Genomic DNA, 27,016 nt, shown 5'->3' with positions numbered 1-27,016 from the left:
ATTTCCCCATCTCCGAGATACTACCTTGTCCAAAATGAAGACTGCTGGCACCACCATCCTTTCTCTCCTTGCCGCTACCGGCTTCGCTATCCCCATGGTAGGTTATTCAACCGAAACTAGACGTCCATGGCCCAATACGCAATATGTTGAGGTATTCTTCAACCATGCTAACATCTGTCAAGGAACAAGCTCAGCAAGCCGGCCAGGCACAGATGATGGAGCAAGCTCACATGATGGAGCAGGCCCAAATGGCAGTCAACGGCCTCTTTGACCCTCCTCGCAACGGCAACGGCAACATCATTGGTGACATTTTTGACACTGCCGCCTGTATCCTTGGCAGCTTTGTCGGCAGCCGCACTTGTCGCAAGGGTGATCCCGAGGTCATTAACATCACTAGCGATGGTCACCATAACGACAACAATAACAGCAGCAGCAGCAGCAGTAGTAGTACCAGCACTTCCTACCAGTACAGCTATACTACCGACTCGGACGGAAACTACCACATTGAGATTATTCCTGGTGGTAACAAGTCGAACTGCACCTATACCGTTGCCAAGGAGGATGCGGCGGTCTTGGCCACCACCATCAACGCGCTTGCCACCAAGTGCCTCAATAAATAGGCGATTGCCCTCCATTAGAAAGTCCCTCTTTACACGCCAACCACGGGCATAGGAATGGGGCATAGGAATGATGGATGACGGAACGGTGGAAAGGGGGTTCAAGTGAAGTAGGTAGCCAATACATTGGAGCATGTTTGCCTCACAAAACTTGAGAGCGAGACTTTCTTCGCCGAGGATCACTCTGGTGTTTTGGCGCCGTTTTGCTTTCCGCCTCAATACCTTTAGCAAGATCACTCTCTAGTTGCTAAGGTAGCGTGTATCTGAAATGTTTGCCACGTACCTGGTAGGGATGGCAAGCAACGACGGCGTACATGTACTTTATTGCATTTCCGAATGATTGCCGTACCGTAGTAACACAAAACACCCTATTCGCATCATACCCCCTTTTCAACCTAGCTACCTATTCTGTAAGCCGCAACAAATGTGTATCTCTAATCTTGATGACTTTAGTCAATCCATTGGCTCGGCATGCCTGTCGCTCCTCCGCAGTCTTCTCCAAATTATCCTGTCACGCGGTATTACCCGACATGCTAGCTTGGTGAGCAGCAATGATTTCCTGCTGCCAAGCCGTGATATCTGTTTGCTGTAAGGCCGTATTATCGTCCACCTCAGCGTCAACATTCAACTCAAAGCCATCCTCCGACCCAAGGTCATCATCTGCCCCATTACCGTCCCACATATCGTCATCCCCTTGATCCGCAAAAGCTGAATAATTGCCCATCTTATTGAAGCCCCATTGGGTCGGCTCATTCTCCAGGATGATCTGGGTAATTGGATCAAACACCAAATCCCTGAGCAGCAGATGTCGATATATGCATGTTCCGTTGGACCTGAAAATATCCGCCTCAGTCTCCTCAAGGGAGACAGCGTCGTAGATGAGAGTCGAATGCGTGTTCTTCTCGGCCACCTCGTTCCACTTGGTGATAATCCGAGATTGGGCTGTCATCGTCCCCACATTGCTCCTCCAGACGATGCTGGCTCGACTGTCTTCATAAGTGTATCGGAAGATGTATGCCCGGCTTTCATCTTTGTCAAGACAGGTACCCCAAAGCTCCATCACTGTCAGTCGGGGAAGCGACAGAGCCGCTTTGGCTGCGAGCATTACCAGGGATTCGAAATTTCGTCTCGCTTTGAATGGATTTTTGAGAGAACAACGCAGAACAATGCGTTTTAGAGAGCTTTCAGGCATCTCGAAGCATCCGCTTAGTTCAATAAGAGACCGAAGAAAGGCAGCAGTATCCATCTGCCATGGCGGACAGAACTGCTCCAGTCTGTGAGAAAGCTTTGCCATCTCCCAGGGCAGGGCTTTCGCATATGAAGAAATTTTAGGTGCTTCTTCTTCTTCAAGACCATAAGTCTTCTGAATCTCATCTTTGGGAATTTCCCACTGCGTGAAGGAGAACTGGTGCAATGTTCTCGGCAGGGAGGGCAGTACGCGCGACTGAAAGTCTAAGAAAGGGGCGTTAGCTTCATCAGATGCTCGCCATTCAGACTGATCGGAGCTTCATACCTCTATCAAAAGTAGTTTGCTTATAAGGCTCCAGGGGAATGGTCTTCTCGAAACGGAACCACTCCAGCGCCACAAAGCTTCGACTTAGTAGCTCAGACAACGTACGTGTGTGAATGTCTCTGCGAAATTGTCTACGCATGACCAGTCCTTTGACCATGGGCACAGCAGGAAGGCCCTTGTATCGGCCGACGAAGCGGCCTCGCTCGCCCCTTTTCGGTTCAAACTGGAGTGGAGTTCCCTGCACCCTTTTGACATGCCCATTGTGCATCGGGGGAGATCGGTACTGATGAAACCGAACGGTAAGCGAACTAACAACGTTGGCCCTATGGAAGTCGACGATGCCGGGTGCACGGCATAAATCTTCGGCGTAGTGAAATGGATAAGTATCCTTGATTTCACACCGTCTGAACCGATGCTCAGCATCACTACGCGAAGAGGCAGACAACATCAACGCTAGTCCCTTCGATCCATGTCTCGCTGGATCCCAGAGCGTGAGAGTATCCAGTAGAGACTGAATAGCCATTGTGAATGCCGCATTGTTGCTGGGAGGGCTGATGAGCACAAAAATACGCAGGTATCAGAGCAGGTGATGAGGATGCCCGACACAGCATTAAAACATACCGACGCTGTGTTGCCCCATTTTCTGGCCTGTCACAATCGGAGCAGCCGTACGATGGGAGCTGAATCCGCAGCCAGAGTTTTCGGATGTACGCCAGCCGAATGTCATGACGTTTGATGATTGCGTCAAATACGCCGAGAGAGTCGGAATCAAGGACCAGACGCCGAAATAGACAGGTCTCAAAGAAGACTTGCCAGTCCCGGCACACTGTAGCGAATTTGGCCACCTTGTATCGCCTCTCCATCCAAGGTAAACCAACCAGGGACAGTATCTCATGGTGTATTTCAACTGGCAAGTTGGCCCACGAGATGGCCATTGCGATTGACGATGGCGAATCGACCCGTACGAAGCATGTAGCTACATCCATCGCGACGAGAGGCATGGTATGCTGAGGTATATGGCGAATGCGTCCGCGGAGACGGGGTGTTGTACAGTGGCAGAATGGAAGAATGAGAAATGTTTTTTCAAGAAAGAAGCCAAGGGATGAAAAGATTTCACTCGCCTCATTTAATTCTGCATAGAGTTTACGTAGATAGCAATCGTGCTCCATTTGCTGCAGATAGGCTCAGGAAGCCTCATGTGGCTTCAAAAGAGCGGGTTGCGCAGGGACAAGCAACACGTACAGGGTGCCTCTAAACCACCCCTGATAACGATAGTACTTGTCGTCTAGACAGTACCCTTAGATTTGCTGTGTAATACCTATGTACTTGGGATTACTGCTTGAGAATTTTACAACACGCTTGAGCTTTCATGTGAGGTCGTGAATGTGTCCTGGTGCGTTGGTACGTGTGTTGTCATATTGTGCAGGAAATGATTATATTATTGTTACCAAATCCGAAGGTATGGCTCCTTCAATTGCCTAATTTTCTTTTCCGCAGCGATTTCTCTTCCTATCGTAGAGGCTTTTGGCGATTTGGATTGTTGAAAGTGAATTGAGGATGTTCAGTAACGTTGTCTTTGGGAGACAAACCTGGTGTCCAGCCTCAAGTCAAGAGCTGAGTCTGATGTGCGCGACAAATTTTTGATTCGTACCTAGTACCGAACGGATTACTGCCATCACTAACACATGCATGTACCTATGTACAACAACGTAATTGAGACAGCTTCAAACTTTGGGAATTGTATGGAGGATAAATTTTAAATTGTCGCTGGACGGTGTGATGTAGCATGGATGAGCGCCCGACCAAGTACAGTACCCAGGCTCTATAGAACTAGAAACAGCCCCAGCAGCATGATTTGGTTGAAAGACGACGTGTGTATCTTCGCCTTCATCATGAATATAAATTACTGGGCCAGTCACTGAAGTTTGACAGCAGAAAATTGGACCATTGACTATTCAACGTAAGGCGAGTTCGCACGCTTTCGAACCGGACCAACAACCTCATTGGCAAATTCATCTTCCATTGTCGTATGGATTATGCAGTTGGAGCCAGTACTGATGAAATAAATCTTCATTACAGTATTCCATGTCAAATTAGACGTCTTTTATTTTCTCGTTCAATTGCGCGAGCTTGGCGTTGAGTCGGCTTTCCACGTTTTCCATGCTTTGGCGTCTCCGCATGGCTGTGATGAAGTTGTCACAAACTCGTGAGCAATGTTGGGCGAAAGAGTTTGCGAAGAATTGCGTTGGTCGATGGAGGTAGTAATGCATAGCGTGGCGGCGCAGCTACTTTACAACTGAATCCTGATTGTGTTGCCCACGAGTACCTGTCCTGAAGCAGCCTTTCCGAGTTTTGTTGGAAGATCCGGTCATTGAACTCAGGCAGCCATGCTTCGGGAGGCTTGAAGCCACTATTGCAATGACATGCAGATACCAGACCTGCAAACCAAAAGCACAGGCTAATCCAGACCCCACAGAAGATTTACAGGCTGGTTGGGTTGGAAATCGGACTGGTGGGACTACATCGCAGGAGAGAGTTTATAAGATACCCCACCGAAAGTGTTTAAAAAGTATGAGTACATACATGTGCTGAAGGCATAAGACTGGGCGGGGTTACTGTGAGTACATATTTGAATGGAATATATCGTCATAAAACAGTCCTCGAGATAAATCAGCTTGTTTTTACTATAGCAATCTTATAAAGCCTGGAATATTGCTTTCTAGCAACGTATATGCAGCTTCAATGTTTGGCAATATTGATGTGGATCAACCTTTAGGCGGAGAATATTCTTGAAAGGACCACTTTGCGGAAATATTGCTCTATTGTATCCAGTTTTAGGAGGGTTTTCAACTAAATCCTGTTTAGCTCATGGTTCAAGCACATCCATCGCCCGAGGAACATGCATACCTGACTTGGATGAATAATAGTTGGGTCGTCTCTACCTTCATACCCAAATTCTTCGAAATAAAGAAAACCCTCGTCAATTTCGAGCTTTAAATCGGGCGGCAAGAATTCATTTGCCTCGTCACGAGGTACCACCACCACTTCGGACTTGGTCTTGGAGGCGCTTTGGAAAGCTCCCACCATTTCTCGCAGGGTTGCCCACTCTCTGTAGGCAATGAGGTTTTTTCCCGGTTCTTCTTGGACCAGAGCTTTGACGAATGGTCCGGTGTCTTCTTCTGCGGCGATCCACGGGAGCTTGACGTCGGGAGCCAACGTAGTAGTGAATTGGGCGGTTCCATCCGCGATCTGAGATGTGTCAGCACTTTCTTACTATTTCTACATTTGATTGGCTGCCTCGGATAACTTGCCTTTCGAGGCATAAAGCTTGGGCTATCCACGAAAGTGCTCAAGAATAGACCTGCTTGGAAGAGGCTAGTTTTCGCCCACAGTTCTGGATGCTTGTCTTCAATATAGGCAGATGCGCGCGCTTTGAAGTCAAAATGATAGACATGAGTGTACTTTTCTCTGGACCATTTCGTCACATTGGAGAGAGTAGACAGAATGAACCTCTCCAAGCCGGGCACTTGAGAAGCGACATCGATTACATTCTTTAGCTGCTGTAATTCCGTTTCTCCCGCCAGCAGATTCAGCGGCTTCTCGCTGGCGTCTTTCTCTTGTTGAGCAAGAGCGCCATATATCCCCCAAAAGTCGCTCACCACGAAAATAGCGTTGGCATCTCGAAAAGCGGCTGAGAGGCTGGCAACATCATCCATGTCGGCTTGGACAACTTCGACACCGCGAGCAGACAGCGCCTTGGCTTTTGCGCTGGAAGGATTTCGAGTAAGCCCTCTAACCCTCCATGCTGCGTCTTTCAGAAAAGTGTCGACAACAGAGCTGCCTTGGTTTCCAGTCGCACCGAGAACCACGATAAGTTTTTGATCGGCCATGGTGACTTGGTGTGTCTGGAGGAAAGGATCTGCGCTTGTTTCGCCTCCGGTTATGTTTTTTTCTTCTCTAAGATGTAAAGCCGCTGAACGGTTCAAATTCTATTGCTCTGAGAATCATGTATTTATATTCCGCCTACTTTAGCTTCATGGAGACTATATGGCCATGTTTACTCCATAAATCCTTTACAACTCCTGAGTCACGATGTATCACCGTAGCCCCGATGTATGGGCTACTAAGTGAGTAGTTTGGTTAAGAGCTGGCGTAACGGGTTGTAAATCATTATTGGTAATCGCTCTAGATTGGTAATTAGGAGCCCGAAATTGGAAATACTAAACAGAGATGTGACGAAATTTGCCAATAGCCACAACAAGGTACATCTTTTCGAGCGATTTGTGCTGTTGGGCGTGCTTGAAGCCTTGAGCTGTCAAGTATCTTGTTGCGGAGAGAAGTGGAGCTGCGGATTTGCAGCCCGCAGTTGCCGGCTTGGGGCATGGCTTATGTAAATTCCGCAATAGAGATTGCCATAGTTTAGGACTGTTGAAATATATGATCAATTTGGCTTACTTCCCTACTAGGCTGGTCGGGCGGAGAGTCCCTCATTATACTAATTACATCTAGTCCCTTGTCATTCGGCTTATACAGATACCTTCATGGTTACTGCCCCTTTTCAGCAAGGACAAAGTTGGAGGCCAAATTTTTAACAGGTTTAGTTAGCATTGGCTGGAATATACAGTATGCTATGCATCGTTTACTGTTTCTTTAGAGCAGCTCCATTACTCTTGACCCTGAGAATGCATAGTATTGCGAGCCGAGTGCTGGTGTTGGCAACCCAAGGCCTATGCTTTTGAATGAGCAGAGGGCTTTATACCAATTTGGTATTTCTAATCACATACTTTTCATACTAGCTCTCTGACATGTCATTGGTTAGAAATAGTTGTACTTTACTATTTGTGGTGATTCACCTACCCCCTGCCCCCCCAGTACATAACTGGGCGAGTGTCTTTTGGAAGCACTTGGTAGCCATATCTACTGGCCTCCATTCATTGTTATCCTTAGCTTCCCTATCGGCACCATGGTCAAGCAACAGCTGTGCTACCGATGCGTTCCCAAACAGGGCAACCCAGTGCAGCGGCGTCCGCCCTGTATTCGTCTGGTGTAGTCCAAACAATGGTCATGCGGGCCCCGGCTCGTGCTGAGCCTCCAATGCCTAATTGATCAAAAGTAGAGTCCAGTCCGCCATGAGCTCTTCCTCCACGACAGACTTGACGTGAACGACTGTCTGGATTGTCCTTTTAATTTGTCCATTCGCTTGTTGATTGTGCCCATGTGGCGCGCTCGTATATATCTCAATACTTGTCCTTTGGCCGTTGTGATCCCACGCCTTGGAACGTGTCCCAAATTGCGGCGTGATTGGTCGCGACATGTACCTATTTGTGATGGAGTGGTCTAGGATGTGCAACATCTTTTGCAGTGCCCAGACTAAGGCTGCTGTCTCCAACTGTTTCGCACAGTAGTTTTGCTTTGCTGATGATTCGTCCTAGACAGACTACTGGTACTGGGTATTAAGAAATGTATGAATGTATGGCAACATAATTGAGATGACTTCAAAGTCACATGTAAGTATTGTGTTGCTCTTAGTGAGAATAGCTACTTTACAGCTGGATCCTCATGTGATGCTGGTATTGATTGACCTTTTCTGAAGCAGCACTGGAGCCTTTCTGAGTTTAGTTGGATGGTCCGGTGATTGAACTTGCACAGCCATAATTCGGGAGGCGTAAGCCACCATTGTCTGTACATGTACATACATGCAGGTACCAGATTGCCAGACCAAAGCACAGGCCAGCTCCAGACCCCACAGCAGATTTGATGGTGGGTTGAGAGTCGGAGTGGTGGGGCCAAATCGCGGGAATGTCGATCAGGTACATATAGGTACCCCACTAAAGATCCATGCTAAATGTCAACCCGCGATACTGGAGGCGTAAGAGTGGGCGGCGGGCTATTGTTTGGCCTGAATAGATGAATTGATCATTGCATGCCCTTATCCATCTAAGCTCCATATCCTGCATAGAAAACTGCCACCATGTGGAGCCTAAGAAGTTTGAAATACTACGACAATCTCAAGACGCAAAGGGAGTGTACCATGCTGCTTCACTGCAGGACTGGATATATTGGCTTACGATCGTATCTCAACCGGTTCGACAAAGAAAAGCCCACCACTTGTCCTTATTGCGAAGATGGCCCGCATACTATACAACATCTTTTCATGTCTTGCGATGGTGGGGAAGAGAGGAGAAACAGCATAGCGGAGGCCCGAAGAATATTATATTCCGAGGTCGGCGACGAAGACTATAATATGTCTTCCATTTTCCAAGAGCATACCGTCAAGGCCGTCAAGTTTGCACTTGCCACATTCGGCATCACCCAATTCTGCAAGGATAATTGGGATGCCGGAAAGAAGCAGTCACCGGGGGGGAACGGGAACGCGGCGCAACCGGAGGCTTCGAGCACCAATGGTAGAACATGGCCGCCTCCGAATGCGGCATCATCAGCTGCCAAGCCCCTCGAAGACAATCGTTCGACTGGCAACAAGCCGCCAAGCTCGAGGAAGAGAAAAAGACGACCTCGCGCCAGGAAAAAGAGGAAACACCGTGCCAGGAAATCGACCGACAACGGTGCTCGGGCTCACGGTGATGGTGCATCCTCGAAAGCCCCAAACGAACCAGAATCTGGCACTACGGGGACTTGTGCTGGGCAGCCATCGCCCGGGGTGAAGCGCGCCTCCGCCTGTATTAGTGACACACCTTCAAGGCCTCACAAAAGGCAGAGGGTTGCTATGCAAGTAGCCGGCACGACGGGGAATGGCATTGGGCATTCAGCATCAACATAGGTAACGAGCGGCTGAAGCGAGCTCACGCCGTCGCCGACGGGCTGATACGGCCACGGAAAAGAAACCTAGAAGGCAAAAGAGTCGACGTACCGAGGCAATTTGCGATGGCTGTGAAAGCGACCTTGTTCCATCGGTGCATTACTTCTCGCCCTACCTACCCATATATATAACAGACCGAGGTACTAGGTAGTACTGATACATATAGGTACTAATTGAGTTGCATTTATTTCCGTATTCTCTTGTCACTCTCCTGGGTACGGAGGATAAACTGCCTAACTAAGATTGGAACAATAGGTTGCTATTGAACCTTTGTCTAGCAGCTATTGGCTAGGTGCGTACCCCTTTGCATACCCTTTACATATTCCTAAATTAACTTGCATAAGGTAGTAGTGCTCTGCTAATTCTTTTACTCAGCAGTAGCCCAGCTGATCCACGTCTTCTCTTTCGTGGTCAGTTTAGGTTGCCCTCTTTTGCCCTTTTTGTTCTTCAGGCTCTGGCAGACCTTCTCTGCGGCGCTGATAACGGCCTCGTTGCGAGTTTTCGTAGCAGCAGCTATTATCTTGGCCGTGGTTGCGGTCGGTTTCTTATCGCCTTTAGCCATCGTGGCTGTTTGTGGTAGGTAGGTAAGCTTAGCTGTTTGGTGAAAAGCATTCTTTTGCGAACGCTAATAAGCGCTAGACGTGTGTTGGCCGTTGACTTGTCTTGTAGGTAAGCCACATACTAGTATTTGGGTCATGCCAATTACTTATCACTGACGAATTGCCCAAAGTAGTTGTTGAAAGGGTTCGTTGCTTTTGTGTAAGTCTCGGCAATGGTAATAGCTTGCCACATGCTTGAGGTACATCTATAGTACACGCTGACCTTGTATCAACCTAGGTAGGGTGCGTTGTCTCTTCAGGTGGTCTTTTGGTAAGTAAATGACGATTCGGATTTCCATAGTGACCACTCTTTCTAACTTTCTCTGCGCGGATCTTGAAAGCGTTGCGTGCGCAATCCATTTTCAGGGTAATTATCGGCCACCAGCACATCAGTAATGAGGCAGTCGCTAACGGGTTACAGCAGGATTGTCGCTGCCTTTTATAACCTGACGGAAGGATGCAAGTATGCCACAGCACGATGAAAACTCGAAACAACGTCACTAATGGATTTCTGAAGCAGGCCTATCTGGTCTGGTTGAGTCATTGAACTATAAGTCGCGGGCTTGAAGCGTAAGTATGTGTACATCTCGGAAGTGTATGGGTTGTTGGATATGCTGCTGACGTTTGGTGTTTCATACCTATTAAGCAGTTGCGTTGTGCTTGAACCTTGTTGTTCGGGCCTTTTTGCGCATGTATGTACGTCTGTTTTGCCCATCCCGTTCGTGAAAGGAAAACGACATGTACTGATGTGTTTCATACCTATTAAGCAGTTGCGTTGTGTTTGAACCTTGTTGTTCGGGCCGTTTTGCGCACGTATGTACGTCCATTTTGCTCATCCAGTTCGTGGAAGAAACACAACATGTGCTGATGTGTCTCTTTGAAATTAGTTTGAGTTTGGTCTTGAACCTTGATGCAGGTAGCCCATACTTTGCTACGGACAAAAAGAAATCATCAAATGGCTAATCTGTTTCTCTTCTAGCAGCGGCCATACTTTGTGGCCTGAATCTTCGAGGTTTGACTTGGTCGGCTGTGGCCGATCGGGTTGGGCTACGGATTGATTCTGGATTTTGAACCAAAGGCTGGGGCGTAGCCTTCCTCTGATCTAGCTATTGCAGCTTTACTGACCCTCTTGATAATAAATATAACCTCTATAAAGTGGCGGACACCCCCCGCCCAATTTCTTGGTCCCCCATTGCACTTGTGATTGCTTCTTTCCAAGCCCTCCCAAAATCATCCAAATCCTGTCTCTGGTGATGAAGCCCGCAAACGGATCTAGGTATTAGGTACCTAGGAACCTCATGTATGTAGGGTAGGTGCTGGGTGCCTAGGTACTTGGTAGTACTAAGGTACCTTACCTTTTGGGTGTTGTGTTAAAAAGAAAGAGACCTTTGCCTGGGGCTCCTCACTTCGTACTCGTACATGTACTTATGCACAGGCGTGGAACCCCGCCCACCAACTAGTACTGGGAACCTGTATCCGTAGGCTTCAGTTCGTTCCTGCCCTTAGTCCCACATTTCTAACTCCCTCGCTCCTGCCGCGTGAGTCAGCTCCGGGATTTTCCCAAAACTCTATTTCATCCATCTGCCCAGGTGCTTTTTCCCACAAATCTACATAAACAAGCGTCCGCCCCCCCACCTCTCCCAGCTTCTCCCTTCCCTCGAATTCTCCGACACCCTCAAATATTACACACAAATACTCACCACTCTATTCGTTTAATAGCCGGCCAATTCATTGTCAGGCTGTCATTTTTGCAATTTATCAATCTGGGGAACGGCTGAGCAATACGTCACCATCCGTCATCCATCATCCATCATCCATCATCCATCATGTCTTCAACATTTTCATTCCGAACCTCCCACCGGAGGTTCGGAATAGGATCTATGCGCATTATGTCACTGTCAAGGGGGGCTATGTCTTCAACTTTGAGTCGGGCAAACTGATGGCTGCCGGTAGCGACGGGAAGACGCAACCAATCGACCAGGCCTTGAAATTCACATGCAGGCAAGTCGCGGAAGAAATGAGAGGATTGGATCTCGTATCAAACTGTATCACTTTTTCGACTGGCTACTCTGACGAGTGGCGTGCCAGCGCGGCTGCGTTCCATTTCTGTCATGCTTGGAATGACTACAAGCTCCTCACTTGGCTTTTTCTCCTGGAAGATGTAGAGGAAGAAGATGAAGGACAGGACGGGAGTGACAACAGTGAGGATCATGCTGAGGATCATGCTGAGGACCATGCTGAGGATCATGCTGAGAATCAACGCAATATCGTCGGCGAAGACCTTGGAGAGAGCGAGAGTGAAGAGGAAGATGAAGACGAGAATGAGGACGGCGACGACAGTGATAGTGAGGGCGACAGTCAAGGTATGGTAGTACCGTCCTTTTCAAGAACAATAGCCGAGCAGGTGGCACAACGATATCCAAAATTTGAACCGGTTCTTCAAGCAATTCTGCAAGGCATAGATCCTTCCGAGGTTACGAGCTACTATGGTATAGTCCCCTCGTACAGGCGACAGGCGATCATGTATACGCTTGAACTGGCTATTCAACAAGGAACAATTCCAAAGGACTGGCTTGGAAACCGACATAATGATCCTGGCGAACTGCTGGCTCTTTTTGAAGAGTTTCCCCCTTGGAGCTGTTGTCTTACCGAAGATGAGATTCACGAGTTGAGTTCTCCGCCCGTTGCTAGGAAGCAATTTTGCTGCTACTGGAAAGAACCTCATATTGAACAAAACGGACAACGCCAATACACCCAGGGCAAATATCGTTTTTCGGCGGCAGCGGTAGCCACGCGATTTCTTTCCAGGATGCCCAAATCCCTACGGCTTTGTCTACGCAATATTCGTCTGCACGAGGATGCAGTGAGCGTGGCTAATCCCGAATGCCATGCCCAAGGGCTTATCGAATTCTGCGTTGAAAATCCAAAACTACACATCGAGCGTCGCCTTGATTTATGGAGAAATGTTTTCCAGTCCCCATCCATGGCGATGGATATATTGGTCTTCATCTTCGAAAACCAATGGGAATGGAGCAATCCCGATGATACCGGCAGAGGTCGAGGACTATGCTCTTACTCCCTCACGGAGAGCGTTGCTCTCTGGATTACAGAAGCATTGGCCCTTCTTCGCCTCGGTATGCCTGAGAAATCCTTCACCTTGATTCTTGATGCGGGTCAAGCGCAAAAAGAATGCGCCGAAATCTTTCAAACGATTGTCCAGCGCGATGCTGCTTGGCAAACGGCATGGGAAATGATTGCGGCTGAGAGCTACCCGGAAGAAACATTCTTCACTAAGAGATTACATCGTTGTTGTAAGTATCCCGATCTTGTATGTATGTCAATAATTGGTCTTCTAACTCGCCTTTAAATAGATCGGTTCGATGGGTTCCCAGAGGCAATTAAAGATATGATCAACAATCCATCTGGGTTTATTCAATGCACGTTTGACATTGGCGTAGACCTCTGGGATGCTCATACAGAATTTCAAAAATATCGCCATCTTCCGCTGGAAGAATCCATTGCCCTCCCCATCGATAAGGGAATATACGTCCAGCCGCCCCCACCGCTCCCAGGCTGGAGTGCTCTCCTTGCAGAAAATATATTGCCAGAGTTCTTTACTGATCAAGAATTAAGGCGAATTGAACTGAGTGATAGATGGTGGATCCAAGAGGAGAAGACCGTGAGTAATGAGGAGTATGAAGAATTTATGGCAAGCAGACGTGAGGCAGAAACAGAGATAGGGGATTTTAAGGCAAAGAGAGCAAAGCTGTCGGTGGAAAGGCTTGCTCGTGGTTTTGAGTTTTTCGGTGTGTAGGTGTTTTCACAGTACAATGATTTGGATTTGATAGATTTACAGACGTATTGACTGAATCAATACGAACACTGAGGTTTTACGTAGTCATGGACAATTATTGAGCATTTAACCCAAAATATATTGGTGGATGATGCAATGCACTCTTTCTCATTAAGTATATGACGTTAAACAGTCCCACTATACCAACTACCCATGCTACTTCCGCAGCACTCTATTATTCGAGCTTCAGTCCACGGCGATGGATAACCCAGGAGCAAAGAAGCCTTATTGGTCATTCATCCCTACCTTTTCTGAGCATAGTGATGCTACATTTTTCCCTTTGCAAGGCTGGCGCTGAACAGCTGATAGAAGATACCATGGCCTGGCACGAGAGGAGATGATATGGTAACAGGGCAGGAGCATGCGGTAGACAAGACACATGCCATCCAAAAGTTTTTATTTCACTAAAGATGTCAGGCTCAAATACTACTTAGGTCTACCACTGGCTGCTCAAGGCTACTTATACTATGGCTTATGCCGAGTAGTCTATTCTACTTGCTAGTACTGGTTCATTTTGCTATTTCCCATGCCACTATTCCTTGGTTAGGTCCCGCTAGAGAAAGTTACTCAAGCCTGTAACTGTCTTCTTTATTGGTATTTACCTACTCGTAAGATTCAGAAAGATATTCGCGTGACGAGAACTCGAGCGGAAGGAGGCTTCCTCAAGCCGTAGTATAAAGTCGGAAGCCTTTTTTTTCCAAATAGAAATTGAATTTTCAACACAAACACCATTACCACCACTGCCACCACCACCACCACCACCACCACCACCACCACCACCACCACCACCACCACAACAACAACAACAACAACAACAACAACAACAACCACAATAATAATCATAGAAATGCCAACGGCAGACATGGTGGCAGCCATTAGGGCTGCGATTGATGATCTTGTGGGGGTGAGGGACGAGGGACGAGAGGGAGAAGAGACGAGACGAGACGTTACCGGCGGGAGTCGGTTCGTTTGGTAAATGAGTTGGCGGCAGTTACGGAGGAGGGCATTCGCCTTGTTGAACGTGGTCACGAGCTAGTAAAGGTGTTGAGGAGGCGGTTAGAGACAGAGAGGCTGTTGTCGGGCGTGAATCGGCATCGAGCACAAAGACGCTTCAAGGGCATCACAAGAGCCTAAACTGGGTTGGAGAAAAGAAGACGCTTCTCTTGTAGTATTATCACCTAATATCTTCTACTCTCTTCCCTATCATATACTATTATTACCTTCTTCTAACATCATCTACTATTGCCAAGGTAGTTATGGTAAAGTATAGCCCCTGTATCCCTATTAGCAAAGCCTATGCCTGCTGTATGAACAATCCACGATGAATATATCTGTACATGAGGTTATGTAACTGTGTTAAATAATTCTAGATTTTTGTCTGCAGGCTGTATATAAAAAACAATTTAGTATTAAAACCTAAATCCAACCTTTGTTTTGCAAAAGCTCCTTGGCACACACATCTAAGCTCTCTTCAGACAGACCTAAAACTTTGTTCCATTCAGAAGCGCGTCCTGAGGAGTAGCCAAAGCCTGTGTCTGAGTAAAGTGCCGCTGTGACTGATTCCGGATATCCAAGATCCCAGTTTCCCTCTTCTATATGCGCCTTGCCAGCTGCAATCAACTCCTTAGTGCTTCCTTCAGTTCTCTCAAACGTTTTGCCCGAAAGTTTCTCAAAGGCCTCGACAATTTGACTCTGCGAAACGGAAAAAGAGTTGACGTATATCCGCTTATTCTTTGTCTCCTCAAGATGTTGAAGGGTTGCAGCCACTGCTAGACCGACTTGATTCATAGTGGTGGTGTCGAGAGGTCTTACGCCCTTGTCGAATAGCTGAACTTTTGGCTCGTCGAAATGAAAGCCCATCAGGCCATAACCATACCCGAAAAGCTTGGAAATCTCATGTCAGACTGAAAGTCTTTGCAGCCTGGGGTTTTGCAACTATTGCAACTATTGCTGGACACTTACATAATCAAAGAAGGCTCCGACACTGATGGCAGTCCAAGAAAGGCCCTGCGACTCTTTTGTTTCAAGGTATTCAACAACCTTCTGTTTCTGGACGGCAAATGGAGCAATATTCTCGAGATCGGGCAATGAAGCATCGCCACCATATTCACTTGGCAGGAAGCGTTTCACTTTGGCCTCAACCGCGGCATCGATCATAGCGAATTGATCAGGGACGTTGAAAGTTGCGACAGCAGAGACGACGGCATCAATACCATTAAAAGCCTTCACAAGGGATGAATGACTAAGGTCTGTCCGATGGACAGTAATATCGGTAGGATAGGTAGCCTTGGAAGCCTCACGAGCAAGGATTGAAACATTGAAGCCTGCATTCCGAAGTTTAGCAAGGAAAGTAGGGCCAATGGTACCACCGACCTGTGCTGCATTAGCAAATATGTCGAGAATAGGTAAAGATATTGCACTGTCATACTCCGACTACAATAACGTTCTGGATTACATCTGCCATATCCGAAAGTGCCCTTGCAATATAGCTGATATATATTGCGAAGCTTGTAGAAAGGGGTAAATATATATTGTAATATAAACTGCGCAATCGTTCTGCGATATTCAATAGCAATACTTAGTGATAAGCTGCCTCTTTTATACTTGAGTCTCTGTGTAAAATAATATAGGTTTCTTGACGTAGTAGATTGTGAAGTATTAATAATCGAAACTTGCGGTTACGGAGTTCAGTCCTGATATGGGCTTGCCGATACCAGAGGTTTGGAATCTTAATTACTAGGTAGCATTGCATCATGCTCCGCGGTGAAATCACAATGCGTAATGTGTCCAATATTGTAAAGTAGCTCTAGATACGGAGTATTTGATTATTATTTGCGCTAGGGAAACCGATCTAGATTCTAAGCGTAAGATCGTAAAGACTACTAATCAAAATTTACCGCTGCGGAATCTAATCTAGATAAGGGTTCGCTTAAAGTAAAGATTTGGAATCTTTATTCGGTTCAGAGGCAGTTTACCTGGAGGTTTGTGAGGCCTTGACTCTGCGTCGGGTTTCGCGTCAAGGTTATCTTCCAGGCGCGCCGGTCGGAGTTAATACAGGAATGGAGTTTGCCTACAGAAAGTCAGGAGGCAAAGGCGAGGAAATGGACATTATTGACATTGAAATGGGACGGCACAGTCATAAAATACTCCCCGAGGCCCAGAGAAGCAGCCCATACGAGAGAGCAGCTTCATGATCCGTTGGACGGCCCTCGATGCATGGTGATGATGGCCGCCGGGAGAGAGGTACCTACCATTTGCTGCAGCTGTACACGTGCTTGTAGGTACATGCCTTAGACTTGACCAATTCTAACGGTTCTCTACAGCTGTGGCCAAGATCAACAAGTGGCTTTGATCGAGAGTGAATTGATGCCCTTCATGAGACAATGGGGGAGGTGGAGTTTGTTGTCGGGGGTGTCATAGCACCGAGCACGGAGACGCTGTGAGGGCATTAAACGAGCTCAACTTGGGTGGGATGAAAGAAAACTTTTTTCTTGTAGTGTCATCTACTCTCTTGTAGTATCATTTACTTTCTTCTGGTATCATCTACTATCCCTACTTTTTTTTTTCGCACTTTTGCCATTACAAGCCCTGTCTCGAGACGCGCGTATTTGTACAAAGCACGCTAGCTGGCGTCTAGGGTTACCACCGAGATTGTGTAGGCTCGTACGTAAGACTCTCTCATGACGGGTACAACTACCACCAGGATCAACCAGCCAGCAAGAAACCACTCGAGACATAATACCATAAATGGCGGTACCCTCGTCATCACAAGAGCTTGCACTTTAAGAACAATCTCTCCGCCAGGCACGACAATCATTAACAATGGCTAACAAACGCCTTTTACAAATAATGATGATAATGGCTTCCTCTCTGCCGCTTGGCCATTGTGCGCCGAGAAATGGCCGCATTGAGTTGCCCCCTCTGCTCGACGCGACGCTTGACGAACTACAATCAGGCCTCAATGGCGGGCATTTCACCAGCGTAGACTTGATCCGGGCCTATACCGCCAGAATAGAGCAAGTCAACCCGCGGCTGCATGCCATCAACGAGATCAACCCTGATGCCGTTTCCATCGCCGCACATCATGACGCCCTAAGACATTCTGGACATCTCATCGGTCCGCTTCATGGGATTCCAGTCGTCATCAAGGATAACATTGCCACGGCTGACAAGATGAATAACACGGCCGGGTCGTACGTCCTCGTTGGCGCCGAGGTCCCGGAGGACAGCACCGTTGCGCGCAAGCTACGCGAGGCTGGAGCCATTATTCTTGGCAAGGCCAATCTGTCGCAGTGGTCTGGCGCTCGCGGAGCCATTACCCAAGGATGGTCTGCGTATGGCGGGCAGTGTATTGGCGCGTACTTCCTCGAGATGGATCCCGATGGTTCGTCGTCTGGCAGCGGAACCGCGGCCTCGATTGGTTTGGCCTGGGCAGCTTTGGGCACTGATACGACTGGTTCCATTGCAGACCCTTCGAGCAAGCATAACTTGGTCGGTATCAAGCCCACCATGGGGCTGACGTCTCGGTATCTCGTCGTTCCCATCTCAGAGCACCAGGATACCGTTGGACCAATGGCGCGAACTATCAAGGATGCCGCATACTTGTTATCGGCCATTGCTGGATCAGACAAGAACGACAATTACACGTCTGCATCGCCGTTTGGAGAGAAGTCCCCAGACTACGTCGCCGCTTGTAAGGGCAAGGGCCTGCGTGGGAAGCGGGTTGGTGTTCCTCGACACATGCTGCAGCTGGGGTCAGACAGGCCTTCGGATTACATGGTCGAGGTGTTCAACTCTGCGCTGGACGTATTGCGAGAGCAGGGCGCCGAAGTTGTAGACGACATCTTCTTGTCCGGTGCAGCGGACTTGGTCAGCAGGAAATATAGCCCCTTTGTTACGGGCCCAGACATGATGGCCGACATACCCCGATACTTTTCGCAGCTCAAGACAAACCCTAACAACATCACTACAATGATGCAGTTGCGCGAGTTTATCCAGAAAGATGTCCGTGAAGAATATCCTGAGAAGGGCACCCAGTCTTGGGACAGAGGCATCAGCAGAGGCTACGACAACACCTCGCCAGTGTGGTGGGAGAATTACAGCGCCCAGGCAGAGCTCGCCGGCCCTCAAGGAATTGCCGGCGCAGTGAAGGAACACTCTCTCGACGCCATAGTCCTCCCCACGGAGTATTTGAGCATGCTAGCAGCTCCTTTAGGCAATCCTGTCATTTCGGTACCGGTAGGACGGACGCCCGACGACGCGCCCTTAGTGAGGAATGAGTTTGGAACACTGAATCTCAAGGGTCCGAACCAGCCGTTTGGGTTGGGATTTACCGGCGCGCGGTTCAGCGAAGAGGTGCTCATTGAGATTGCGTATGCGTTTGAGCAGGCGACGATGGTGCGCAAGACGATTGTTCCTTATATCCAGCCAGAGACGGAGCTCGAGGACGTTGTGAGGAAGACGGAGCAAACGAATGGGAACTTGGAGTTGTAGATGTGTGAAGGGCGCTGGACAAATAGACATGAGCGACTTTTTATTGCAATAGAATGAAATACTCTATAGATGGCCTTTTAGTAGTATGGTTTAGATGATTCCATGTCTCTAATTTTAACGCCATGAGCGCCAACACCATGTTGATGCCCGCTTGTGCTTTAGGAGCGGTAAGAGTGGCCGCCACAAATTGCATCAAGTACAAGGCAGATTACGGTTGAAGCATTCACCTTTGCAGGTTAGTAACTTACTATCCAGCCTCGATTCCGGACGACACTGATGAAATACAGCAGCTCCTCTGACAGGCAAGTTATGCTGTCGTCTGCACATGTAGGCCATTGTCACGGATTGGCCTCCAACAGCAGCCGCCGTTGGCCCTCTACTACGGTCAGGGCTGTTATACTAACCTGGAATCGAGCCTACTGCATGCGCCTGGATTTTAGCTCTGGTTGCCTTGGGTTGCCTTCCCGCACTAGACGGAGGCGCTACTCGTACGAGGCTGCCAAGGCGTTGTTATGGAAAGGCACTACTGCATGCTTGACGCCATGGGGATGCCAACACAGCACGGGCTAAGTAGCAGGTTTTACTTCTGTGTGTAAGCAATTCGAAGGCCGCTCTCAACTACACGTAGTTTGGCGAATCTTCTGGCGCCGGCCCGTCCCGGCATACTCCACCTCTCGTCAGGAAGATTGGTACCTTCTCACAAGGTGAATCTGGCCTCCATGTACATGTATTCAGCCGCACGGCGCAGACCATTCAGGACGACGAGCCTCATGTGTTGAAGCACACACTCCATACATGCGAGCGGTTAACTGCGAGGCTGGCCACTCATTCGTCTGTCTACATAAAACACCGAGACTCGAGATGCAGAACGCTAAACCAGAAATGCTCACAGCTCCTACACCCATCCAAAATCCTGCAAAAAAAGGGCGCCTAGAGCCTCGTCTGTTAAACCCCTCTCTTCGCATGTGTCCCATGTATTTTCCCCTTTCATTTCGTAAAAGGATTCTCTAACTCCTTGTTGTCGTCCCGCTCTCGTCATTCCCCAATTGCCTGACTGAATGTCGTGGGTTGGTAGTGAATAGAGAATCTCTATTCACTGGCCAACAGCCAGAAAATATTAGAGAATCAAGGGACCAGATATATCTACGCATCTTGTTTTCCAACGAGGCTTCTAATCAAGAGGTACGATCATCTGTGGATGAGCGGCTATACACGTCTGACACAACATGTAGAAAAGAATATCCTTTCCGACATCCATCTTGCCCGCCGTGATAGATTAACAGCATGCCGGCTGAATCAAAACGTCGCGACATCTTCAAGCCCGCGTTTGCAACAGTTCAAGACACCTCCGCGCAATATGGGCGAGATATAGAAGACCTCGAAAATCTTCCCGACGAATTCATACAAGTCAATCAGTGCTTCCTAGTTGCAAAAGAGACTCTTAGCTATGCACGCAAAAATGCCACCTGGGATGCATCCTCTACGGATAGTGTCCAGTCTTCCGCTACAAGTCTCGAAAAGAAGGCGAAAATGTTGCAAAAAATATTCAGTCAAGTTGGTGAGGAGATGGAGAATGACTCAAACGATGAATCAGTCCTGGACTGCTATCGCGATACTCTGCTCAAGTTGGGCAAATCGTACCGTGTCGAAGTCCTCATGCTCGGCCTCCTAAAGGACTTAATTGTGTTGTTTACCAAAGAATTGCTTAAAGCTGAGGATTACATGAAGTTTGACGAGCTAAAAGAAGCTATTGACACAATGTCGCAGGTGGAATCATCTGTCTCAGATGATGATTTCAAGACCTCTGGGGCAAATTTCACCCAGAACGTTGCCTCTGGAGGAACGGGCAATCAATCTTACTATGGTGGTCGGGGACATCACGTCTTTAATGGCAGTGGCGCTGTGACTAATTATCACGCAACACACATGAGCTTCGGTACGAGGCAATAGATATAATATCCAAGTTCTATTCTAAACTAAGCTGACCCTTTTCGTGTATAAGCTCCCCCTTATTCCGAGGGTCAAGGCGGTCATGATTCACGTCATGCGAATGCGAATAATACCGTAGACCGTGACCAGCTACAACGCCGATCCGCTAGCCAGGCACAAGCTGGAGGTCGACCGCGTGGCCGTGAAGATTTCCAAATCGCCATCATCTGTGCGCTGCCACTCGAGTACGATGCCGTTCTTTTACTTTTAGACAAGTTCTGGGACGATGATGAGTCGTATAGACGCGCCCGCGGAGACATGAACTCTTACACAAACGGCCGCATGGGTCAGTACGACGTCGTGCTGGCACTTCTTCCCAATATGGGCACAGTTGCTGCGGCTGGAGCAGCAGCAAGCTTTCGGTCTAGTTATCCCAACTTGCAGCTTGCATTCCTAGTTGGAATCTGTGGCGGCGTGCCAAAAGGTGATGGAAACGAAATTCACCTGGGCGATGTCATTATCAGCAAATCCGCCGTTCAGTATGACTTGGGCAAACAATATCACGAGGCATTTGTGATTAGAGACACCGTCGATGACACTCTTGGTCGGCCGAACAAGAACATTCGCAGTTTGGTTGCAAGCTTTCAGACGGAGCATATAAGAGACCAGCTGCAGCAAAAGGCATGCTTGTACTTGAAAGATTTACAGAGTGCAGCCGCAAAGAAGCGACGACCACAGAATTATCAGTATCCTGGGATAAACAATGACAAACTTTTCAAGACATCGCATATACATAAGCATAGAGGCAAACAACAACTACCATGTAAGGTCTGTGACGACCAGACCGATGCATTCTGCGAGCAGGCTGCGAAGGAGTCCTGCGATAAAGTTGGCTGCGATGAGACAGAACTAGAGAAGAGAACGGACTTGGAGATGAGAGGTTCGACCGGATATCCCGAAATATTTGTTGGTCGCATAGCATCCGGAAACTCAGTAATGAAATCTGGCGAGCATCGAGACAGGATCGCCGAGGAGCAAAAGGTGATTGCGCTTGAGATGGAAGGGGCAGGTGTCTGGGATGAGATTCCTTGTATCATCGTCAAGGGCGTGTGTGACTACGCTGATAGCCACAAAAATGACTTGTGGCAACGGTATGCTGCTGCTACGGCTGCTTCAGTCATGAAGGCTGTGCTTGGGCGATACATTGCGACTGATAGATGAAAATACAATGTTTATATTCCTGGTGTTATGAGAACATGTTGGATCTTCTTACAAGAATCTGTAATTACAACTGAGTAAGGGTTCGTTTAGCGAATAAAAATATACAGTCTTTAGAACGAAGAAGAGTCTCATCGCTGCGGCCAAAGAAGATATGTACTGTGCGCTTAGACGTCCCCTACCTAGCTCAGCCTGACGCTCATGTCGGGCATCCATCGGGCCCTAAAAGATCCAGGCTGTATCATTCATGCTGCAAAGCTGCCACCGACCACCTCATCTGGCACAATCTCTCCTTCTCTCATACCGCATTTGCTGAATCCTTTTCCTTCGCTAAGATATGAGATTATAGCATGTTTGTCAGACTACACGCATCTTCATTTCCGGTCACGATCTATACCGCTATACTTGCGACAAGACCATCTCGCCTCACTGAATAATCTCGGGCACTTTTAGGTGGTAGTAGAGAGGCCCGAAACTCAAGCCAGCGACTACCCTGTCTCTCCTTGGCGGCGTAAGCCGTGGCTCCTAACGAAGGCCAAAATGGAACGCAGCAATGGAAATGACTTTGCTCAACATATTGCCTCGAATGGAACCGGCTATCAGAACTACTACAGTGGGCGAGGCCACCAAATTATGGCAGGCAGCGGCACTATACATAATTACAACGCAGCACATCCCAACGTTGGTACGGAACCACTACCTATATATACAGATGAAGGGTCACACAACTAACCAAGTTTACCCATGCAGACAACTCTCGAGAGAAAATAATGCAGGCTCTTTATACATCGCCATACCTACAGAGAAAGAATCGGAATCCCGACCGTGTTATAGGAACATGCGAATGGTTTATGGACCATCATGACTTTCACAACTGGCGAAACAACACGGCTTCCTCTATGCTCTGGGTATCCGCAAACCCCGGATGTGGAAAGTCCGTCTTAGCTAAATATCTGGTCGATGAGCTTAAAACTACGGAACAAAGAACGACTTGCTATTTTTTCTTCAAAGATGACTTTGAGGATCAGAGGAGCGCCAAAGGCGCGCTCAGCTGCCTATTGCATCAGCTCTTCTTTCAGAGAGAGCGACTGTTCTCTGCGGAGATTGTGAAGCGATTCAAGTCGTACAAAGCACCTCCCGCCAATTCGTACTATGAGCTTTGGGAGCTCTGGGACATCTTAACTATGGCTACACAGGAGAAAAATGCGGGCGAGATAATCTGTATTCTCGATGCATTCGATGAATGTGTAGATCAAGAACGGCAAGACCTTGCAAAAATTCTGCGCGAATTCTATGGCCCAAACAGTGACACCAAAAAGAGTGTCAATTTAAAGTTTTTAATAACTAGTCGCCCCTATGACACAATCCGACGGAACTTGATCAGACCATTCGATAGTAGCGCATGCCCTATAATCCACTTGAAGGGCGATGGCGATGCCGAAGTAGAGAAAATTTCTGGAGAGATCAACCTCTACGTAAAGGATAGGGTCTCTCTCCTCCGAGCAGATCTTGGTCTTACACGAAAGGAAGAGGAAATCCTTTTGCAGGGTCTTGGAGCTATCCACAATCAGACATACTTGTGGGTGTATCTCACCCTAGAATGGATTGAAACTGAGATAAGCAACAAGATCAGTGAAGCTGAGATACGCAACGCGATTTCCACTCTTCCGCGAACAGTTGATGAGGCTTACGACAAGATTTTAGCCAAGAGCACAGATATGAAGAAAACCAAGACACTGTTGCATATTGTAGTTGCGGCTGAACGGCCCTTGACGCTCGCGGAAATGGACCTGGCGTTAGCCATTCGACGGCGCCACAAGACTTACGAAGAGCTAGCTCTGAGACCTAGCGATCGCGTCAGGAAGTACATCAGAGACCTCTGCGGCCTCTTTATAAGCATCACCGATGACAAAATTTATCTGCTACATCAGACGGCAAAAGAATTTTTGGTTCCCAAGGACGGTTTGGACAACCCGGAATACAGTTTAGCACAACGAGAAGGCTTCTTTCGAGAAGATGATCGCCATGATTTCACTTGGAAATTCTCACTTATACCATACGAATCGCATCGAATTCTTTGCAAAATTTGCATTTGGCATCTACTCTTCACTAAACTCAAAACCCGGCCCTCCACTGAACCGCTGGCTGACTATCTTCGCGATAATTTATTCCTGGAATACTCTGCAAAAAATTGGGCAACACATTTTCGAAAGTCTAACATCGCAGAACATGCAATTCTAGAGAAATTACAGCGACTTTGCAGCGCCACCCCGGACCGCTGCCCGGCTTGGTTCGAAATTTATTGGGCAGACATACACACCGACCTTCCCTTGGGTTTTACAACACTTATGATCGCTTCATACTTTGGACTTGAGATGATCGTAAGCTTACAGATCGAATCAGAGCACGTTGAAATAGACTCTGTCGACGGATCATATCATCGTACGGCGCTCTCTTTTGCGTCGGAGAACGGATTTGATAATGTTGTGCGGTTACTAATTAAAGGCCCCAAATTTCGTTGGAAAAGGGCTCTCAAAAAAGCGAGGAGCTTATCTTACATAAAAGGTGCAGATATCAACGCAATAGACAAATATGACCGAACAGCGTTGATTTATGCTACATGGAATGGGCATGTGTCTATCGTTAAGAGGCTACTTAAAGCAAGAGCCCGCGTTGACATAGCGGACACAATTGGAGGAACGCCAATATCTTACGCTCTTTGCTATGGACAGCAGGACGTAGCAACCGAATTAATGAGAGGAGCACAGCCAGATTCGGTAGATGAGATTCGCCGCAAACTGCTTTTGTCTGCCGTGAAGTACAGCCACGAACCCGTTGTGAAACGGCTGCTTGACAGCGGGGCTGATCCAGGAGCGACAGATGACGAAGGCATTAGTCCATTGATATTGGCCACCAAGCAGAGGAAAAAGAACATTGTTGAGTTACTGATAGAAAAGGGAGCCGATGTTAATAAGGGCGATCGTAATGGTACCACCCCATTAATGCTAGCAATTAAAGAGGGAGAAATGGACGTTATCGAGTTGCTGATAGAGAAGGGAACTGATGTGAACAAGGGCGATCATGATGGTACCACTCCATTAATATTAGCCACCAAGAAGAGGAATCAGCACATTGTGAAGTTATTGATAGGGAGGGGAGCTGACGTCAATCAGGGCGACTATGATAGCACAACCCCTTTAATCTTGTCCATGCAAAAGTTCAGAGGTGCAATAGGTTACGACCTGGTTGAGATGCTTCTCAAAGGCGGAGCGACAGTGAATTACACTGTTGTAGTGAGCAATATACATACTTACACACTTTATGCATTTGATAGCTGACATGCTACTATTTAATGTGCAGATCGAATTCCCGTCACTTAGAAAACTTGGTATCCTTAGGCTCCGGGTAAGCATACAAAATCTCTTTACGTTCAGTATTTGACTATGAGAACACTGAAGGTGATGACTTGCTATTGTAGCGAGTAGAGGAATTCTACTATCATAGATATCGGTACAATTAAGAGAGCTAACATTGAGATTATAGCTTGTAAGCGAATACAATCAAGTTATATATATTGTTGATGTATGCATTAGGTGTACTGATCTCTTCATGAATTAAATAGATTGTGAGCAAATACTATTGGAAGAAATTCGTGATAGAGTCACTAATGTCACTTATAAGACACCATTATTATACGCCATTGACCGGTCGAGCGACAAAATAGTACAGCTACTGCTCAGATTCGGTGCTAATCCTACATTTGCAGAAGGCTGCAGCTTCACACCACTGGAAGCTGCTAAGAGTAAGATGGATAGTCTAAATGCAAGGCTCAAGGAGTGGAAGGATAAGAGGGAGGGATTGAAAGATGACATAAGGAAGAGACAGGGTCCAATCAATCGATATGTTCAGTCAATGGAGGGAACTCTTGTGTCAAGCATTGCAATTGTTCAGATGTTGGAAGATGCTATCAGAGTAAGATAGGCTTGTTGAATATATTTTGTCTTACAACGATTCGTGATTTGTTAACAAGATGTGGTACCGGAAGCCCCTTTTGAGTGCCACAACGAGATTACCGAGCCACTATCAGGGTACCAAGGTTACAGATGAAGCATTGTGTCACTCGCTTCTTATAAGAAGCTTAGAAAATTGGGGTATATAATATATTCGGAGTGCTGATTATAATGTAGTCGGTGATGCTATCGTCGGAGATTGGATGGATACTATCTTATAGTAAATCTAATGAGCACAGGCTTTTTTCACATGGACGAGTTGTGCTGCACTTGAAAATGAAAAGCATCGAACAATTACATTTAGATACCTCTGTTGTGTTTGCCCACCCGAGCCACAAACCCCCGATATGAGTGCAATAGAACCTCAATACGTGGGTAGTACTCTTCGATTAGAATGATCAACTATGGAAAGGTCAAGTATCAAAAGAGGTCATCAGGCACCAAGTACTCCATATAGGAACAGTAGAGCAGTTACTTCTTTAAGCATTCGACAGTCACATAAATATTCTCCATGAATACTATCTAGGTCAGATGTTTATGCTTCTAACCTAGATTGATCCCTACGATGGTGATGACGATGCAAAAAATTGTATCCAGGAGAGAACCTTATGTGCGAAGTTGGACACTCTTGAGAGAGGGAAATTGGCACCTAATTGTAAGGTGACGGCATGAAAGTAAAAAGAGCGCAGGTACTAATCCATCCATATCAAATACAGTGCGACTTAAGCCTCTGAGAAATACTTGCACTATGCCTTGTTAGGCTGATTGCAAGTGAAGCACAAGTTAAAGGCAAAGGCAGTGCAAACAAAGGGCTTTTTCAAGGCGGATTTCTGTCTCGGCGCTAAGCCGCCTCACTTTGAGTGTGCAGCGTTCAGCCGCAGCGACAGGCTGCTTAACAAAAGTAACTTTATCAATATCACTTTCAATTCCGTTCGTCAAATACTTGTGATTAAACGAGTAGCTGTAT

The 27,016-nt window shown here is 47.4% G+C and overlaps 8 protein-coding genes across 8 annotated transcripts; 5 read left to right on the top strand and 3 right to left on the bottom strand.

Annotated features, from left to right (window-relative positions):
- Positions 1-34: 34 nt before the first annotated feature.
- V8C40DRAFT_281722 (uncharacterized protein) lies at positions 35-620 on the top strand (the record flags this gene model as incomplete). Its single annotated transcript, XM_083221665.1, has 2 exons — positions 35-97; positions 183-620. 2 exons carry the CDS (start codon positions 35-37, stop codon positions 618-620), a joined length of 501 nt encoding a protein of 166 aa, XP_083069838.1.
- Positions 621-1,128: 508 nt separating this feature from the next.
- Positions 1,129-3,116, bottom strand: V8C40DRAFT_276876 (uncharacterized protein; the record flags this gene model as incomplete). Its single annotated transcript, XM_083220901.1, has 3 exons — positions 1,129-2,099; positions 2,131-2,672; positions 2,842-3,116. The coding sequence occupies 3 exons, from the start codon at positions 3,114-3,116 to the stop codon at positions 1,129-1,131; spliced, it is 1,788 nt and encodes a 595-aa protein (XP_083069837.1).
- Positions 3,117-4,902: 1,786 nt separating this feature from the next.
- Positions 4,903-6,020, bottom strand: V8C40DRAFT_269025 (NmrA/HSCARG family protein; the record flags this gene model as incomplete). The annotated part of the gene is made up of 3 exons (XM_083220027.1): positions 4,903-4,980; positions 5,038-5,379; positions 5,472-6,020. The coding sequence occupies 3 exons, from the start codon at positions 6,018-6,020 to the stop codon at positions 4,903-4,905; spliced, it is 969 nt and encodes a 322-aa protein (XP_083069836.1).
- Positions 6,021-8,101: 2,081 nt separating this feature from the next.
- V8C40DRAFT_269024 (uncharacterized protein) lies at positions 8,102-8,908 on the top strand (the record flags this gene model as incomplete). The annotated part of the gene is made up of 1 exon (XM_083220026.1): positions 8,102-8,908. The coding sequence occupies one exon, from the start codon at positions 8,102-8,104 to the stop codon at positions 8,906-8,908; it is 807 nt and encodes a 268-aa protein (XP_083069835.1).
- Positions 8,909-11,159: 2,251 nt separating this feature from the next.
- On the top strand, positions 11,160-13,498 carry V8C40DRAFT_253246 (uncharacterized protein). Its single transcript, XM_083217564.1, has 2 exons — positions 11,160-12,857; positions 12,918-13,498. Exons 1-2 carry the CDS (start codon positions 11,486-11,488, stop codon positions 13,358-13,360), a joined length of 1,815 nt encoding a protein of 604 aa, XP_083069834.1. The 5' UTR covers positions 11,160-11,485; the 3' UTR covers positions 13,361-13,498.
- A 1,317-nt stretch (positions 13,499-14,815) lies between these two features.
- Positions 14,816-15,891, bottom strand: V8C40DRAFT_281718 (aromatic alcohol reductase; the record flags this gene model as incomplete). Its single annotated transcript, XM_083221664.1, has 3 exons — positions 15,828-15,891; positions 15,362-15,772; positions 14,816-15,283 (listed from the first exon to the last, which is right to left on the bottom strand). The coding sequence occupies exons 1-3, from the start codon at positions 15,861-15,863 to the stop codon at positions 14,816-14,818; spliced, it is 915 nt and encodes a 304-aa protein (XP_083069833.1). The 5' UTR covers positions 15,864-15,891.
- A 1,053-nt stretch (positions 15,892-16,944) lies between these two features.
- On the top strand, positions 16,945-19,011 carry V8C40DRAFT_253244 (amidase signature domain-containing protein). The gene has a single exon (XM_083217563.1). It carries the CDS (start codon positions 17,222-17,224, stop codon positions 18,890-18,892), a length of 1,671 nt encoding a protein of 556 aa, XP_083069832.1. The 5' UTR covers positions 16,945-17,221; the 3' UTR covers positions 18,893-19,011.
- Positions 19,012-20,176: 1,165 nt separating this feature from the next.
- Positions 20,177-25,377, top strand: V8C40DRAFT_276873 (uncharacterized protein; the record flags this gene model as incomplete). Its single annotated transcript, XM_083220900.1, has 6 exons — positions 20,177-20,828; positions 20,895-21,997; positions 22,556-22,720; positions 22,777-24,022; positions 24,281-25,027; positions 25,190-25,377. 6 exons carry the CDS (start codon positions 20,177-20,179, stop codon positions 25,375-25,377), a joined length of 4,101 nt encoding a protein of 1,366 aa, XP_083069831.1.
- Between the last annotated feature and the right edge of the window lie 1,639 nt (positions 25,378-27,016).

The sequence above is a fragment of the Trichoderma camerunense genome (genome assembly GCF_050948025.1).
Source record: "Trichoderma camerunense strain CBS 138272 chromosome Unknown V8C40scaffold_17, whole genome shotgun sequence".
In the NCBI taxonomy this organism is placed as follows: Eukaryota; Fungi; Ascomycota; class Sordariomycetes; order Hypocreales; family Hypocreaceae; genus Trichoderma; species Trichoderma camerunense.
The sequence above is the reverse complement of the archived record's forward strand: the minus strand, read 5'-3'. Positions and strand labels throughout refer to the sequence as shown.